Source organism: Oncorhynchus kisutch, linkage group LG13, assembly GCF_002021735.2.
Source record: "Oncorhynchus kisutch isolate 150728-3 linkage group LG13, Okis_V2, whole genome shotgun sequence".
Lineage (NCBI taxonomy): Eukaryota > Metazoa > Chordata > Actinopteri > Salmoniformes > Salmonidae > Oncorhynchus > Oncorhynchus kisutch.
Genome location: NC_034186.2, coordinates 19,341,355 through 19,357,973, shown reverse-complemented (window position 1 = coordinate 19,357,973; position 16,619 = coordinate 19,341,355). Strand labels below are relative to the sequence as shown.

The 16,619-nt window shown below is 44.0% G+C and overlaps 1 protein-coding gene across 1 annotated transcript in view; it reads left to right on the top strand.

Annotated features, from left to right (window-relative positions):
• Window positions 1-10,022: 10,022 nt before the first annotated feature.
• The window catches only part of arhgap39 (Rho GTPase activating protein 39), a 46,325-nt gene continuing 39,728 nt past the window's right edge, over window positions 10,023-16,619 (top strand). Inside the window, 1 exon segment of the mRNA XM_031838042.1 lies at window positions 10,023-10,063. Coding sequence (XP_031693902.1) covers window positions 10,023-10,063 — 41 coding nt within the window.

The following is a 16,619-nucleotide window of genomic DNA, read 5'->3' as shown; positions in this document are numbered from 1 at the left end:
TTAAATGTGCTGTACTGTAATCACTCTGAAATTAATACCTACTATTTCTGCTAGTTTAACCAATGAATGTGTCTTAGGGTACAGCTCCTTGTTTAGCTAATGTGGCTAACCATGCACCAAGCAAGCCACTGATCCTGTGTGTGTAGCAGTGACTGGCTGTGGCTGTGGCTGTAGCAGGCAGCTTGATGCTGAGGGTTTATGTGATGAGGCTGACCCTATGACCCCAGCTGGCTGATTGAACATCTGAATCTTGCGCTGGAGCGAATTCCATTAGATGGGCCAGCTGCAAAATTGGCTACATCGTAGAAATCCATGAAAACAAAAATGTATTTAAGGTTAGGGTTAGGCTTTAGGATTAGCAGTGTGTGTAAGGTTAGGTTTAAAATCAGATTTGATGACTTTGTGACCGTGCCAGCTAGTGACCACTATACACAGCTGCCTACAGGGCAAGATCATGACAATAAATGCCAACCTGCAGGAAAGAAGGGATGGGAGAAGAAATAAGGGAATGGTGAGGGGAATAAAGCATGTGTCAGAGAGGGGAAAGAGGAGATGGGAGGAATGAGGGTAGGGATAGGAGGAGAGAGGGAAACTGATTTTGTAGAGGAGGATATGCTAAGAGGGCTCTCTATCTCTCTTTCTCTCTGTCCTCAAGCGTTGTGTGTAAGGAAGGATGGCCCAAAAGAAGACAAGATTTGGCAAGAGTTCTGGAGGGCCTGCAGGGATGTGTTGGGTTCTATCACATTCTCAAGGAGGGATGATACTATCCCTTTGTGGTTAAAGGGGAAGTTGCTGAATGTGGAGGCACTGATTGGCTAAAGGTTGTATGTGCGTGGCAGTGGCTGGATCTGCTCTGTGGCTAGTTACCACAGAAATGTCCCACCCCATGCTGCTGCTGCAGACAGCTGTGTCTACCACTTTGCACAAGGCAATGGGAACTGCCAAATTAAACTGTCATTAGGGCCTAGTTGGTGTGTTTTGCGCAATCCATGGGAGAGAACTACTTTATTTAGGATGGTGCCAGGTTTCCTCCAGACGTGACGCTTGGCATTCAGGCCAAAGAGTTTCATCTTGGTTTCATCAGACCAGAGCATCTTGTTTTGCATGGTCAGAGAGTCCTTTAGGTGCCTTTTGGCAAACTCCAAGCTGGCTGTCATGTGCCTTTTACTGAGGAGTGGCTTCCGTCTGACCACTCTACCATAAAGCCTGATTGGTGGAGTGCTGCAGAGATGGTTTTCCTTCTGGAAGGTTCTCCCATCTCCACAGAGGAATTCTGGAGCTCTGTCAGAGTGACCATCAGGTTCTTGGTCACCTCCCTGACCAAGGCCCTTCTCCCCCGATTGCCTAGTTTGGCCAGTCGGCCAGCTCTAGGAAGAGTCTTGATGGTTCCAAACTTCTTCCATTAAGAATGATGGAGGCAACTGTGTTCTTGGAGACCTTCAATGCTGCAGACATTTTTGTGCCTCAACCCAATCATGTCTCGGAGCTTTACGAACAATTCCTTAGACCTCATGGCTTGGTTTTTGCTCTGACTGTCAACTGTGGGACTTTATATAGACAGGTGTGTGCCTTTCCAAATCATGTCCAATCAATTGAATTTACCACAGGTGGATTCCAATCAAGTTGTAGAAACATCTCTAAGATGATCAATGGAAACAGGATGCACCTGAGCTCAATTTCGAGTCTCGTAGCAAAGGGTCTGAATGTAAATAAGGTATTTCATTTAAAAACATTTAAAAATAAAGTTTTGTCATTATGAGGTATTGTGTGTGGTTTGTTGAGGATTTTGTATTTATTTCATCCATTTTAGACTAAGGTTGAAACGTAACCTAATTGTGTAAAAAGGGAAGAGGTCTGAGTACTTTCCGAATACAGTACTAGGCTATGTGTAGTGTGTGTGTTTGTCTGTTTGTGTTTCTGTATGTTTACGTTTATTCTCACAGACACGCTTTCTAGATTACAGGAGACAGTGCAGATTCTCCTGTACACTATGTTCTGTATATACAGTATCTGTATCTTATTGATAGTGACATGTATTGCTTGTTACCATAAAAAAAAAATCTAAAGTCAAACAGATTTAGTTAACTGCCAGGCAAGAATAGAATGGCTAAATCCCAAATGGCACCCTATTCCCTATGTAGTGCACTATTGAATAAAGTGCCATTTTGGACGTTGACCATGTCTGATAGAGCAGCTCTATCAACAGCATTTAAATGGAAATGACTCGAAGAGAGAGAGAAGAGGAAAGGAGAGAGAGGATGATTGTCAGGACATCCAATCAGAATATGGTTATTCAAATCACATATTTATATTATCCGCTGTTTGGAGAATGTCAGACTGCCATTTCTGTGTGTTTGTCAAATGCCTCCATGGACTGGACAGTCTATCGGTGGTACTTATTGTGGAAACTGATATTGAGTCATGGGTCCTCCAACATTATCATCCAAGTCCCGACATACAGTATGTTGTACTACTGATAGCTAGTGTATTTTCCCCATCCAGCAAATCCAAATCCAACACTCTGAACAGACAGACAAGAGGTTAGTAGCATCCTAACCGTGCGTTGAGATCTCAGAGACAACATGCAGGTGTTATACATCATTTAGGCTGAATGTTCAGGAATCAGGAGAGACTGTATTTATCCTACTGTATCGTCTTGTTCTCTCTATGGGAACTCACAGAGTTTTATGAGCATGAAGTTGAATCTCATAAGTATTTCCTTGGTTCCTTATGATCTTGATCTCCTCTCCTAATATTAATAATAACTTGAAAATATATTTTTAATACAGGTAACAAAGTGCTTCATTGTAAAATAATGCAAAAAATGTACTAACAAAGACAGGAGAGAGGAGAATGAAAGAAGATAGCTAATTAAAATCACTGAAGATATTTAGTAGACGCTCATATCCAGATCGACTTACAGGAGCAATTAGGGTTAAGTGCCTTGCTCAGCACATTGTCAGCATTTTCACTTAGTCGGCTCGGGGATTTGAATCCACGTCCTTTTGGTTGCTGGCTCAACGCTATTGCCTGCTATGCTGCTTGTCGCCCCACATTAAAAGCATCTTAATGAAAGTAAGTCTTCAGCAGGCAGCTCTCAATGCTCTCCTCTCCCTCTGACTTATTGAGAAGGAAACAAGGAGAGAGGACTCACCCTGCATCTGCTTGGCTCCAGAAGCAATTTGTCCGTCTGTCCTGAGTGTGTAAGAGGAGTGAAGAGTAACTCTGAAATCTGGGTCGTTTGTAACACTGCCTAATCAACCAATGACTCGCCTATTAAATATTATCTTTGCTTCAAACAGACACACATGCACGCACACACACACACACACACACACACACACACACACACACACACATATCCATTAAACACAGTGCTGGTCCATCTAATGGATGAAGCAATGACACACACACAAACAGCCACACTCTGTATCCCTGAAGCTGATACAAACACTAGCGGTAGCCCCAGAGAAAGCTATAGCCAGTCTCCTTCCTGTGGACTGATGAGGCTGGGGCTTAGAGGTCAAAGGTGACTCCTGCAGCCTGGTGCTTCTGGTTCTCTGTCTGCTTGGCTTGCCTGTCTGTGTGTGTGTGTGTGTGTGTGTGTGTGTGTGTGTGTGTGTGTGTGTGTGTGTGTGTGTGTGTGTGTGTGTGTGTGTGTGTGTGTGCGTGTGCGTGTGCGTGTGTGTGTGTATGGTGTTAGCTCGCTTTGCCTTTCCAGCCAACCACGACAACAGAGGACAGTGGCTCTTATATATGCAATGAAGGAGAGAGATGGAGGAAGAGGAGGGGGAGGAAGGGAGGGATGCAACAGAGGAGGTATTTAGAGAGAGAATGGGTATATGGATGGCAAGAGAGGTAAAAGAAAAAGACAAGGAGAGATAGAGATAAAGAAAAGAGGATATATTTAGATAGAGAGACAGAAAATACGGGATAGAGAAAAGAGAGCGGTTCATTTGGAGGTGGCTAGGTTGTTAAGCTGAGTATAGTAGGATTTAAAAGTCCCTTTTTTCCCCAACAGCTTTTTGTCTGTCAGCAGAGAGAGGGAGAACAGCAGCCAGGCCCATTCAAGTAAGGTGACCAGATTTCTGAAATGAAAACCGGGGACATTTCCAGTTCGGCGGTCAATATATCATTAAAATATCCAATGTTATTATCTATGACATAAAAAGGGGGGACAATTCCGGTTTCATGTATTTAGTCTAACAAGGCACACTGTGATAGACAGAGAAAACAACTATATTACAGAAACACACCGACAAGACAGAACTGTCCGATCTGAACAGCCATTCAGTGGTCCTGGTAGTCTGGGTAGAATACGAGCAGAAGAGAACATGAGCAAAATTTAAAAAACAGACAATAGTATATGTGAAATACTTAACAACATAATAAAGAATTAAAACGATGACGAGGTTGGTACCTACATTGTATACTTATACCAACCTAATATGTATATTTCTCAGAAGAATGTATCTTCTTCAGGATTGCTCTGTCTTTGGCCAGCTTCTCCATGATCTCCTGGCAGGGGAGGTTGAAGTTTGTCTTCACAATAAGCATGGCCTTGATGGTAGGAACAGTGAACCTATTTCCTGCTGCTGTCCATAGATCATTCATTTGTGAGAACACTCTCTCGACTGGTGCATTACTTTCAGGTAAGCACATGACAACAGACGCTAATCTAGCCAGGTTAGTGTGTGGGATGTCGTTCTCCTTGAAGTGGGTAACCACCATGCTCCATCTCTGACTAAGCGGTGTCTCAGATGTTTTCCATTCTTCAAGCGATCCCCCTTTAGGAACTCTTGCAGACCAGTAACCTCGTCAAACAATGCATCCTCATTGATGGTCACATTGGGGCATTTTTCCTGCAGTATGCCTGCTGCCTTCTGGATCTCTTCACGCTGAGGATGCCTTTTTAAAAGGAGACCATGTACATCTTTTAGATCATCTGTGTGCTTTCCCCATGCTTACAAGTAGTTCACAGCCGTAGTGAAGAATGATTGGGATGTTTTGAGAAAGCTCTCTTTAGACATGTCTCCATTGTCCTCCAGCTCTCTCAGAAGTCCTCTGACTAAAACTGGAATCAAGTTGTCATCACGTCTTGCAGTCAATTTTGCCTCAATGTTTCTCAGAATTGCAGATGACTCCACTGCACAGTGGTCCTGGCCTCCAAGCATCTTGATCGTGTCACTGAATACGGTCAAGTTTCCATGGACAGAGGCCAGCCAAAGTTCAGTCAATAAAAAAGGATTTCAATGGCACGTACATTTTCAGCACTCTTTCTAGAGCAGGGAGCATGGACAGCCAGCGAACATAGCTGTGACCTAAAATGTTATGGTACTCCTGGCCAACAAAATCACAAAAGCTCTTCAGTCTTTCTACTCTGACGGTGAAAATATGAAAATATCCAAATATCTTTGTGAGCAGGTACTCAACATCAAGGGGAATCATATCCAAAGCTGTTCTGGCCGTGTTATGAATGATGGGGGCAGGACAACCTAAGCTGTTCTGGCTGTGTTATGAATGATGGGGGCAGGACAACCTAAGCTGTTCTGGCCGTGTTATGAATGATGTGGGCAGGACAACCTAAGCTGTTCTGGCCGTGTTATGAATGATGGGGGCAGGACAACCTAAGCTGTTCTGGCCGTGTTATGAATGATGTGGGCAGGACAACCTAAGCTGTTCTGGCCGTGTTGTGAATGATGTGGGCAGGACAACCTAAGCTGTTCTGGCTGTGTTATGAATGATGTGGGCAGGACAACCTAAGCTGTTCTGGCCGTGTTGTGAATGATGTGGGCAGGACAACCTAAGCTGTTCTGGCCGTGTTGTGAATGATGTGGGCAGGACAACCTAAGCTGTTCTGGCCGTGTTATGAATGATGTGGGCAGGACAACCTAAGCTGTTCTGGCCGTGTTGTGAATGATGTGGGCAGGACAACCTAAGCTGTTCTGGCCGTGTTGTGAATGATGTGGGCAGGACAACCTAAGCTGTTCTGGCTGTGTTGTGAATGATGTGGGCAGGACAACCTAAGCTGTTCTGGCCGTGTTATGAATGATGTGGGCAGGACAACCTAAGCTGTTCTGGCCGTGTTATGAATGATGTGGGCAGGACAACCTAAGCTGTTCTGGCCGTGTTGTGAATGATGTGGGCAGGACAACCTAAGCTGTTCTGGCCGTGTTATGAATGATGTGGGCAGGACAACCTAAGCTGTTCTGGCCGTGTTGTGAATGATGTGGGCAGGACAACCTAAGCTGTTCTGGCCGTGTTGTGAATGATGTGGGCAGGACAACCTAAGCTGTTCTGGCCGTGTTGTGAATGATGTGGGCAGGACAACCTAAGCTGTTCTGGCTGTGTTGTGAATGATGTGGGCAGGACAACCTAAGCTGTTCTGGCCGTGTTGTGAATGATGTGGGCAGGACAACCTAAGCTGTTCTGGCTGTGTTATGAATGATGTGGGCAGGACAACCTAAGCTGTTCTGGCTGTGTTGTGAATGATGTGGGCAGGACAACCTAAGCTGTTCTGGCTGTGTTATGAATGATGTGGGCAGGACAACCTAAGCTGTTCTGGCTGTGTTATGAATGATGTGGGCAGGACAACCTAAGCCAATCACCTCCCACTGCAGAGCATGTTTAACTTTGGTTTGGACATTGACCCTCCCCAGCCTATTCAGTCCATCAAAGTTGGTATTTGTGTTGTCGGCAGAGAATTCCACGACTTTGTTTTCCAGGTTACATTTTGGATTACCACCAGGACCTCAGCTGCAATCTCCTCCGCGGTTTCTCCTTTCAATTCAACAAAATCAAGCAGTTTTGTTTCCACAGATGTGCTGCCATCATATATCTTACAATATCTGACTACTATTGGGCAGCAGCTTTACATGTCCATGAATGGACACATCAATGGACAGGGACACAAATTCAACCTGGTCTAGGTCCTGTTACCAAAGTAGTTGTCCATGTTACTAACACGTTACTCACTATAGCTTCACATTGTGTCCTAGCACATGGTACTAACACGTTACTCACTATAACTTCACATTGTGTCCTAGCACATGTTACTAATACGTTACTCACTATGGCTTCACATTTTGTCCTAGCACATGGTGCTGATACGTTACTCACTATGGCTTCACATTGTGTCCTAGCACATGGTGCTAACACGTTACTCACTATAACTTCACATTGTGTCCTAGCACATGGTGCTAACACGTTACTCACTATGGCTTCACATTGTGTCCTAGCACATGGTACTAACACGTTACTCACTATAGCTTCACATTGTGTCCTAGCACATGGTGCTGATACGTTACTCACTATGGCTTCACATTGTGTCCTAGTACATGGTGCTAATACGTTACCACTATAGCTTCACATTGTGTCCTAGTACATGGTGCTAACACGTTACTCACTATAGCTTCACATTGTGTCCTAGCACATGGTGCTAATACGTTACTCACTATGGCTTCACATTGTGTCCTAGCACATGGTGCTAATACGTTACTCACTATGGCTTCACATTGTGTCCTAGTACATGGTACTAACACGTTACTCACTATGGCTTCACATTGTGTCCTAGCACATGGTGCTAACACGTTACTCACTATAACTTCACATTGTGTCCTAGCACATGGTGCTAATACGTTACTCACTATGGCTTCACATTGTGTCCTAGTACATGGTACTAACACGTTACTCACTATGGCTTCACATTGTGTCCTAGTACATGGTGCTAATACGTTACTCACTATAACTTCACATTGTGTCCTAGCACATGGTGCTAATACGTTACTCACTATGGCTTCACATTGTGTCCTAGCACATGGTACTAACACGTTACTCACTATAACTTCACATTGTGTCCTAGCACATGGTGCTAATACGTTACTCACTATGGCTTCACATTGTGTCTTAGCACATGGTGCTAATACGTTACTCACTATAGCTTCACATTGTGTCCTAGCACATGGTGCTAACACGTTACTCACTATGGCTTCACATTGTGTCCTAGCACATGGTACTAACACGTTACTCACTATAACTTCACATTGTGTCCTAGCACATGGTGCTAATACGTTACTCACTATGGCTTCACATTGTGTCCTAGTACATGGTACTAACACGTTACTCACTATGGCTTCACATTGTGTCCTAGTACATGGTGCTAACACGTTACTCACTATAGCTTCACATTGTGTCCTAGCACATGGTGCTAACACGTTACTCACTATAGCTTCACATTGTGTCCTAGCACATGGTGCTAATACGTTACTCACTATGGCTTCACATTGTGTCCTAGAACATGGTGCTAATACGTTACTCACTATAACTTCACATTGTGTCCTAGCACATGGTGCTAATACGTTACTCACTATGGCTTCACATTGTGTCCTAGCACATGGTGCTAATACGTTACTCACTATAGCTTCACATTGTGTCCTAGCACATGGTGCTAACACGTTACTCACTATGGCTTCACATTGTGTCCTAGCACATGGTACTAACACGTTACTCACTATAACTTCACATTGTGTCCTAGCACATGGTGCTAATACGTTACTCACTATGGCTTCACATTGTGTCCTAGCACATGGTGCTGATACGTTACTCACTATAGCTTCACATTGTGTCCTAGCACATGGTGCTAATACGTTACTCACTATGGCTTCACATTGTGTCCTAGCACATGTAAACTTTGGCTCATAAAGCTTCCGTGTGACACGGCCAATCAGAGAGGCTTTATGCTTTTTGGTCTGTTGATGTTCTACCACTGCCGTTCTTCCCCCGCTGCCAATTGAAAAAGAGGAATTACAAAGGGTGCAGTGAACCATTCTATCATCTTGACCTGAGTGTTTAAATGGAAATTCTCTCATCATGTTGTCATTCAATGGCATTTCCGTTTCTTGGAAAGAGCCATTGTACCTTTGTCTGCTCTTCTTCACTCTCTCTGTGTCACTCTTCTTACTCTCTTAACATTTTCTTCTCCTCCAATCTTTCTCCTCCTCTTGTCTTCACTCGTCTTCCTGCTCTTTCTTCCTTTCCTTCTCTTTACCTTTCCACCTCACTCTTCTACACTCCTCGCATCACTCTTTTTACTCCCTTCATCTTCCCTTCTCCTTCCTCTCCAATCTTTAATAATAAATAGTACACTATTAGATCAAATACTTTGGTTAACAGATTTCCATTGCTTGTCTCATTTTTGTATTTTATCTCAAAAACATTGTTTGGAATAATAAATTGGCAGGCTCTGCAATCATATCTTTACCTTTCCTCCTCTATCTCTTTCACTCTTCTTCCTATCCAGTCTTCCTCCTCTCCACTCTAACAGAAAACATAATGCTAATGTTATCCATGAAAATGTCTAAATATATTTTCACACTACTTAAAATGCCAAACCATTAAAATTGTAATCTACAAATAAATATTCTCAGAATTATGCATTAATTTAATATAATCATGTTTTCAAAATAGCCCGTTCTCTGCATGTTTACATGTGAATGTTTTTTAACCTAGCTACCATGAAAGTAGCAAGCTAACCTAGCTAGATAACGTTAACTTAGTCGACATAGCTAATGTTAGCTAGCATAACCTATTTAAAACGTTATAAAGCAGATAATCTATCTATATAATAAATTGTGACATTATAACATCATTAGCTAGTATCTCAAACAATTGTAACTTACCTGGCTTGAAAAGACGTTTGTGGTGATGTTATAGATTCACTTGACACTTGCTAGCTTCTGGCAAAGTTTTCCACAGCAGTTTTCTCTAAATCTAGCGCGAAGAAGAGTGAATGAAGCTGCTATAGCGAGTAGCCCCTTCTGCTGGGCAAAACAAGCACAACGCGATTGAGACGTCAACCGGTAGGCTCTGCTGCCCGGTCTTTCTTCATCCATCATCGTCGGTTACAAGGTAATACGGTAATTGTACAAGCCCTAAACACAAGCCTGAAACACAGCATACCACCCTCCATAACACTGCTGGCTTGCTTCTGAAGTTAAGCAGAGTTGGGCCTGGTCAGTCCCTGGATGGGAGACCAGATGCTGCTGCAGGTGGTGTTGGAGAGCCAGTAGGAGACTCTTTCCTCTGATCTAAAAAGGGCAGTGACTGGGGACACTACCCTGTGTAGGGTGCCGTCTTTCAGATGGGATGTTAAACGGGTGTCCTGACTCTCTGAGGTCATTAAAGATCCCATGGCACTTATTGTAGGGGTGTTAACCCTGGTGTCCTGGCCAAATTCCCAATCTGTCCCTCAATCCATCGTTGTCACCTAATAATCCCCAGTTGACAATTGGCTCATTCATCCCCCTCCTCTCCCCTGTAACTTTTCCCCAGGTTGTTGTTCTAAATGAGAATGTGTTCTCAGTCAACTTACCTGATTAAATAACAGATAAATAAAAACAAGCCCTATAGACACAATAGGGAGGGGATCTACTGTAGAAAGTCCCTCAGTCTGTGTTTTCTAATAATGGCTTCTTCACTCACTGTGGACCTCATTAGCTAGTGAATGCCAGCTTCATTCATTCAACCAGACAGACTATGAGTCTATCTGTCTATGCATGAATGGGTGTGTGTGTACCTTGCTGTTTTTTGGGGGGCCACTTGAGTGGTCCCCTCCCTGCCTGTTCTAAAGTGTCCCTCTGGGGGACACAAGACCCTCCACAGCCACACACACAGGAGGGCTGTCAATCAAATATTGATGAGGAGAGGTCTGTAACCTTCATTACAACAGACCTACCCACCTTCACAGAGTATGATCTCTATGGTACAGTAACAGTAATCTAGTGGGGCATTAGCTGATCCTGAGGTCAATTGATTCCTTGGTGATCACTCTCTGTCTCTGACAGGTAGACTACAGCAAGGGACCACGCACACACAGTACACTACACACACACACACACACACACACACACACACACACACACACACACACATACACACACTATTGAGAGCCAATACGGAATCATTGACGAGTTCCCCTTTCACCAGATGGGGCTCAACAATTACACGTGTGTGACTGTGAGGGTTGGGCGATGTAGCGAAAAGTGGTTTTAATGGGCATTTTTCCATTCTGATTGCTTTATACTGTTCAACCAAACTTTAGCCATAAATAATATTCGGACAAAACTGACAGTGAAATAGTTGTATTTAAAGAACATTGCATAGGAATTAAAATCCTCCTTTGTTGCCTCTTACTCTGGTACTTGACCAATGGTTGCAATTTGAATAGTTATTTGTTCACTTCCAGCATAAAAAAGTTAAACATTTCCTGCACTAATTTGTTATCATTTACACGCTGTGCCACACTTATTTTGTCTTAGCATGCCTCTATTTCGTGCCTCTACTGTGTATTTTTGGCTTCAGTTGCAGTTCTTACTTTTGCCACTAGGGGTAGTTGGTTGATTTCAGAGGATCTATTTGGCAAGCTTGCCTTCCGGAAGTTGTTGACTTGTTGTGCTAGTAAGTTATTTAGTGTGTTTGTGTGAGTGTCCCTAGACCAGGGATGGGCAACTCCAGTCTTCGAGGGCCAGAGTGGAGTCACTCTCTTTCCCCATCCCTAGCAAACACAGCTGATTCAACTAATTACATTCTCAACTGAAGATCAATCTGTCTTTCATACAGCTCTCAGTATAACATCACACACTGCATCTGGAGAGACTGCCAGAGATCTAAAACACACATCACAAAGATCATCAGCCTTTGATACACCACACACTGTGCACACACACACACATACACACATACACACACACACACACACTTGAAAAGTGTACAAACAGGCCTATTTGCTGTGTGTCGTGTATAATGGGATGTGTCATGTGCAATGGGAGGGGGCCGACAGATAACGACATCATCGCTTAGATCATCTCTGTGTGACAGAGAGCAGAGGACTGTGGGAGGTTACATGAGATGGGGGAGAGAGAGAGAGAGAGAGAGAGAGAGAGAGAGAGAGAGATTGTGTGTGTGTGTGTGTGTGTGTGTGTGTGTGTGTGTGTGTGTGTGTGTGTGTGTGTGTGTGTGTGTGTGTGTGTGTGTGTGTGTGTGTGTGTGTGTGTGTGTGTGTGTGTGTGTGTGTGTGTGTGTGTGTGTGTGGTACTGTAAAAGCACTGAAATCCTGTTTATTTTCTCGCCAGCAGAAATCTCTTAACCTGTCAGGAGTCAGATGAGTCAGTCTGACTAGGAGAGAAATGCATCCAGGCATCAACACACACACACACACACAGCTCCTCACAAAACTACATTTACATAGCTAAAAATACCTCAAGTGTTTCAACCATTTTACAGAGAGGGAGGGAGGGAGGGAGGGAGGGAGGGAGGGAGGGAGGGAGGGAGGGAGGGAGGGAGGGAGGGAGGGAGGGAGGGAGGGAGAGCAAATCAGCAGCAATAGTGTTAATGAGACTGCAGATCTCTCCTTCTGTCTTGTGCCTCTCTTCCTTCAGACTGTATGAGTGTGCTGTGATTATCTGATGGCATATTGAACGGAATCTGAGCGGATTAGGGGGTCAGAGAGAGGAGGGGGCACTGAGGTCCCTCATTCCCCCCTCCAGACTCTGTTCTCCCTATCTGTACCCCAACTCCTTCAAATCCTGTTTAGATGGCTCACAAGAGAACCAGAACACACACTTACATAGACCACTGCAGGAATCATCTGCTCATTCGTGGTAGGCTAAATCTGCAACAGTAGAATATGATTGGCCATGTGTTCAGTCTCTCCTTTACATTCTCTAGAGCCATAATCCATAATCTCTCACCTCTGTATGTGTCTGTCAGACAGCAACAGTGGTAGGCCTGATCACCGACAACGACGAGACAGTCTATAGGGAGGATGTCAGAGACCTGGCCGTGTGGTGCCAGGAGAACAACCTCTCCCTCAACTTGACCAAGACAAAGGAGATGATTGTGGACTACAGGAAAAAGAGGACCGAGCACGCCCCCATTCTCATCGACGGGGCTGCAGTGGAGCAGGTTGAGAGCTTCAAGTTCCTTGGTGTCCACATCAACAACAAACTAACATGGTTCAAACACACCAAGACAGTCGTGAAGAGGGCACAACAAAACCTATTCCCCCTCAGGAGACTGAAAGGTTTGGTATGGGTCCTCAAATCCTCAAGATGTTCTACAGCTGCACCATCGAGAGCATCCTGACAGGTTGCATCACTGCCTGATATGGCAACTGCTCGGCCTCTGACCGCAAGGCACTACAGAGGGTAGTTCGTACGGCCCAGTACATCACTGGGGCCAAGCTTCCTGCCATCCAGGACCTCTATACCATGCGGTGTCAGAGGAAGGCCCTAAAAATTGTCAAAGACTCCAGTCACCCAAGTCATAGACTGTTCTCTCTGCTACCGTACGGCAAGCGGTACCGGAGCGCCATGTCTAAGTCCAAGAGGCTTCTAAATAGCTTCTACCCCCAAGCCATAAGACTCTTGAACATATAATCAAATGGCTATCCAGACTATTTACATCGCTGCTACTCTCTGTCTGTTATCATCTATGCATAGTCACTTTAATAACTCTACCTACATGTACATGTTACCTCAACTAACCGGTACTACCTGCACATTACTCTGTACGGGTACGCCCTTGAATATGGTCTTGCTATTTTTATTTTACAGCTTCTCTTTAATTACTTGTTACTTTTATTTCTTATTCATATTTTTTTATACTGCATTGTTGGTTAGGAGCTCGTAAGTAAGCATTAAACTGTAAGGTTTAATTCGGCGCATGTGTTGTATTCGGCGCATGTGACTAATAACTAATTTGATTTGAGGGGCTGTGCGGTCAACTGTACCGGTATTCATTCACGGACTTTTACCTTACCTTTACCTTACCTTCTATAATAGTATTTTAATGTTATATTTGTTACATTAAAAAGTTCAGTAATGACTCGAAAAAAGGATGTCAATAATCTGTTTTTATGGCCAGTAAAAAAATATATATATACAAAAAAATGAAACCTGAGGACTGTTAGCTAACTTTCTAGCACAGCAAGTCAACTTTGGGAGGGCAAGCTTGCCAAATAGACCCTCTGAAACCGACCGACTGCTATTTATTATCATGAAGATTTTTTGGGTTGTTGACGAAATAGAGGCATACTAAGACAAAAGAAACGTGACACATTGTGTCAATGATAACTAATTAGTGCAGGAAATTGAGAAATTTACGAAAATGCTGGAAGTGAATATTGGAATTGAGGAAATAACTATGCAAATGGAAACCATTGGTTGAGTACCAGAGTTTGAGGCTACAAAATATCATTTTGATTCCTATGCAATGTTCTACAAAATGGACTACTTCACTGTCAGTTTTGTCCTCCTAATATTTTTGTTTGAATTTTGATTGAACAGTATAAAGCAATCAGAATGGAGAAAATGTCATTAAAAGCATTAGAATAAATGTGGTGCCATGCTCTACCCATAAAGCACAGTTAGAACTTGCATTATTCAGAAACATCAAATAGCAGGAAATACCTTCATATGGTCCAAAATTGGACAAATACTGTGATATGATATTTTGGTCATATCGCCCAGCCATACACAGACTCACACAGCCAGGCATCCCCAGTTGAGTCAGCTATGTGTCTGTCTGTCAGATGTGAGAACAGATGTGTTATGTGATGACGAATGAGATCAGACAGAATCCTATTTGGCCTTTAGAGACAGAGGAGAGGAGGGACTAGACCGATTCAGCCTGGGACTGGCTGGGCTGTTACTCTGAGCGAGTCCTATCCAGGCTGTGATTGGCTGGGCGTGGCCTATCCAGGTTATGATTGGCTAGGCGTGGCCCACTGTGTTATAAAGTGGATTAGAGCCGTGGTTATGGATGACACCCTCTATATAATCTGGTTAAATTAGACTATATTAGCAATGGATACAGGATTAACAGCTAATTAGGGGACATAACAGCAGCTCCCCTTTATTCTATCAGCTGGGTTTAGGGAAAACCTCACCCACTGTTTCACCCATACTATCGGTGCTTAGATTTGATGGATGGGATACACAAACAGTTGAGTGGTATACACACACACACACACACACACACACACGCATACAAACACACACACACACATAGACACACTCACACACATGTAGGGCCCTATAAAATACGTGATGCTGCGAACACCTCACCTCACCTATGTGAGAATGCTGTTCATTGACTACAGCTCAGCGTTCAACACCATAGTGCCCACGAAGCTCATCACTAAGCTAAGGACTCTGGGACCAAACACTTCCCTCTGCAACTGGACCCTGGACTTTCTGACGGGCCGCCCCCCAGGTGGTAAGAGTAGGTAGGCAACAACACATCTGCCACGCTGATCCTCAACATGGGAGCCCCCAGGGGTGGACTACAGGAAAAGGTGGACCGAACAGACCCCCATTAACATCGACGGGGCTGTAGTTGAGCGGGTCAAGAGTTTCAAGTTCCTTGGTGTCCACATCACCAACAAACTGTCATGATCCAACCACACCAAAACAGTTATGAAGAGGGCACGACAACACCTTTTACCCCTCAGAAGACTGAAAAGATTTGGCATGGGTCCCCAGATCGTCAAAAAAGGTCTATAGCTGCACCATCGAGAGCATCCTGACCAGTTACATCACTGCCTGGTATGGCAACTGCTCGTCATTTGACCGTAAAATTCAAATCAAATTTTGTTGGTCACATACACATGGTTAGCAGATGTTAATGCGAGTGTAGTCGAAATTCTAGTTCCGACCGTGCAGTAACATCTAACAAGTAATCTAATGATTTCACAACAACTACCTTATACACACAAGAGTAAAGGAATGATTAAGAATATGTACATATAAATATATGGATGAGCGACGGCCGTGCGGCATAGGCAAGATACAGTAGATGGTATAGAGTACAGTATATACATATGAGATTAGTAATGTAGGGTATGTAAACATTATATAAAGTTGTATTGTTTAAGTGGCTAGTGATACATTTATTACATCCAATTATTAATTATTAAAGTGGCTAGAGATTGAGTCTGTATGTTGGCAGCAGCCACTCAATGTTAGTGATGGCTGTTAACAGTCTGATGGCCTTGAGATAGAAGCTGTTTTTCAGTCTCTCGGTTCCAGCTTTGATGCACCTGTACTGACCTCGCCTTCTGGATGATAGCGGGTAAACAGGCAGTTGCTCGGGTGGTTGTTGTCCTTGATGATCTTTTTGGCCTTCCTGTGACATCGGGTGGTGTAGGTGTCCTGAGGGGCAGGCAGTTTGCCCCCGGTGATGCATTGTGCAGACCACACCACCCTCTGGAGAGCCTTACGGTTGTGGGTGGAGCAGTTGCCGTACCAGGCGGTGATACAGCCTGACAGGATACTCTCGATTGTGCATCTGTAAAAGTTTGTGAGTGTTATTGGTGACAAGCCAAATTTCTTCAGCCTCCCGCTGTTGCACCTTCTTCACCACGCTGTCTGTGTGGGTGGACCATTTCAGTTTGTCTGTGATGTCTACGCCGAGGAACTTAAAACTTTCCACCTTCTCCACTACTGTCCCGTCGATGTGGATAGGGGGGTGCTCTCTCTTCTGTTTCCTGAAGTCCACGATCATCTCCTTTGTTTTGTTGATGTTGAGTGTGAGGTTATTTTCCTGACACCACACTCCGAGGG